General features: G+C 35.2%; 1 protein-coding gene across 1 annotated transcript in view; it reads left to right on the forward strand.

The window, feature by feature from the left end:
* Window positions 1-2,844, forward strand: part of LOC106469216 (A disintegrin and metalloproteinase with thrombospondin motifs 20-like) — a 113,302-nt gene that overhangs the window by 60,746 nt on the left and 49,712 nt on the right. Inside the window, exons 13-14 of the mRNA XM_022397666.1 lie at window positions 261-378; window positions 962-1,095. Of these exons, the coding sequence (XP_022253374.1) occupies window positions 261-378; window positions 962-1,095 (252 nt within the window). The remainder of the gene's footprint in view (window positions 1-260; window positions 379-961; window positions 1,096-2,844) is intronic.

Here is a 2,844-nt window from a genome sequence, read left to right on the forward strand (position 1 = left end):
CTAATACACACAAATAACGTAACACTGTGTCGTATTTACTTAACGTAGGGCAATTGCGCTATATCTTTGGGGAGTGCATAATTATTAATTAATAGGCATTATGGGCCAGAGGAAATTTTGCGCCCCTTCACACCTGCGCGCGGGGGCGACTGCTCCCCCCCTGCTACTCCACTGTATGCCTCATAGAGTGATGATTTTTTATAGATTATCGTAATACATGTTTTTTTGTTATAGACTTCGTTTCTTTTATTTTTCTCCAGCCATGTCCCTTCGGAACGACAGATCCTCGAGCTGAAGAGTGTTCCTTATTTAATGGAATGACAATGAACTTTCCCGGGCTGCCCTCTAACGTCAAATGGCTTCCATATTATTCAGAAGGTAATTAATGGTGCAATATGTTATTTTGTTTTGTAATAGATAACATCTAATAAGTGTGATTGTCTTGTTTCTTGCTCTCGCACCAGGATGTTTTCTCTTTTTCAAATAACAAGAGTTCTCAGCGGAAATGTCGATCATGGCAATAGTTTCAACTGTTGGACTAAGAATATCACTTTAAAGTAAATGTCTAGACAATTAAGAACATAGAACACATAGAACACTTAGAATTTGGAACATGATTTAGGATGTTGTTTTTCACACTTAGAATTTTGAACATTTTAGATTATTGTTGTTTTTACACTTTTAAATTCGAATAGTCTTTATATTTATAATATCATTGTTTCACATTTAGAAACAATATTGGTGTGTTAGAATGACACTGTTTTATAATAGTACTGTTCCCCAGGCAATTGTAATCTTTAACAAACTTTTAGCTTTGTTTAAAAACAGTAGATTTTAAAAATGTTAAGATTGTGAGAGATTCTAGTGTTGAAAAAATAACAACAAAAAACAACGTAAACTTGAATCATTCTCATATCGAAACCACGTGTATTGCTGTTTAAAACGTTAATTTTTGTTTCAGATCGTACTGAGGCCTGCAAGCTTTATTGTCAAGATCATGAAACATCTGCTCACTTCCTCCTGAAAGACCGAGTCACAGACGGGATCCCTTGTTGGGAGGAGTCGTTTGATGTTTGTGTGAACGGTGTGTGCGAGGTAATATTTTTTCTCGATTCTTCAGTTTGTACATTTCGTATAACATTGGGAATTATTGACTGGTTAATGATCGTCCACATTAAGCCTCATGATACAACCTGGACAGAGTTTGAGAACTTGGTAACGTTTCGTTGTCTCTTCATTTCTGTCTGTAAAATGATAAACGATGGGAAAATAAACATGAAGCAAGCCGAAACGGTATCTTTTTTTCCGTCAAAAGATAAGAAGTTGAATCTTCATATTAAGTGTTTCTAAACAAAATTAAGACGCCATTTTCTTGGTATTGTGCTAGGAATTACCACACTTTTGATAACTAAAATAACCAAGAAACATTTCACATCTTAACCTTGAAGATAAAGTTAAACTGGTACTAGCGTGTCCGGTCCGTATTTGTATTCGTCTAGTGCTGGACGTAGTCTCGTGCCCGTATTGTGAATCTGATGGTTTGTGACTCCTTGCTGAAAAAATGCGCTCTGCGCATTTGGACTGTGAATGCAGTGTAAAAGTTGGTCAAATCCCTACATTTCTGTTGGTCAATAGTAACAGAAGTGTTGGCGGTGAGCGTTGTTGACCATCTCTAGTCCATCAGTTCAGAATTAGGGACGGATAGCCCTCTGTACCTTTTCTCGAACAAAATAACAATCTTATTTATATAAATAATTTGATTGTTTTCAACACGTACTTTCACGTTTTTACACATCAATTGAAAACAGAGTTTAATTTATTATAAAAAGAATACAAATTTCATTAACTTCATATTATCGCTTCACCCCCTGGCGGAATTTACTGTCATGACTGTTCTAGTTCCAACTTATAAAGTAATATGTTGATAACATTCTCGCATTTCCATTGATTAAAGCAGTGTTCTGGGGAAATCATTAGGGTTAGCTTATGACGTTGAATTCATGTTACCGACTTTATTCCCGTTGTTTTACGTATGTTACCGTTTCGCTAGGAACTTCTTACGTAACCTTGAACGGAACATCAAGACTTACAGATAAACGGATTTACAACGCTACAAACCGGGTTTCGATACCTATGGTGGGCAGAGCACAGATAGCCCATTGTGCTTCACTTCAAAATAAATAAATTTCTAGATAACGTAACGTTGTTGGACACATCGGGTTTAGGCTACATTCCCGTTTCTCTAAGCGTGTTACCGTTTCATTAAGTGCCTTACGTAACTTTGCACTGAACATCTAGGTAATATCGTTGATTTTTAAAAAGTCTTGTTGTGATCTCGTACTGAGTAATGTAATTGATTTTAGAATGGTGGTTGTGACCATGTACTGGTTACAATATTGTAAATTATAGTGCTGTTTGTAACCATGTACTGGTTACAATATTGTAAATTATAGTGCTGTTTGTAACCGTGTACTGGTTACAATATTGTAAATTATAGTGCTGTTGTGACCGTGTACTGGTTACAATATTGTAAATTATAGTGCTGTTTGTAACCATGTACTGGTTATAATATTGTAAATCATAGTGCTGTTTGTAACCATGTACTGGTTAAAATGTTGTAAATTATAGTGCTGTTTGTAACCATGTACTGGTTACAATATTGTAAATTATAGTGCTGTTTGTAACCATGTACTGGTTACAATATTGTAAATTATAGTGCTGTTTGACCATGTACTAGTTACAATATTGTAAATTATAGTGCTGTTTGTAACCATGTACTGGTTACAATATTGTAAATTATAGTGCTGTTTGTAACCATGTACTGGTTACAATATTGTAAATTAT

Source organism: Limulus polyphemus, unplaced genomic scaffold, assembly GCF_000517525.1.
Source record: "Limulus polyphemus unplaced genomic scaffold, Limulus_polyphemus-2.1.2 Scaffold3360, whole genome shotgun sequence".
NCBI lineage: Eukaryota > Metazoa > Arthropoda > Merostomata > Xiphosura > Limulidae > Limulus > Limulus polyphemus.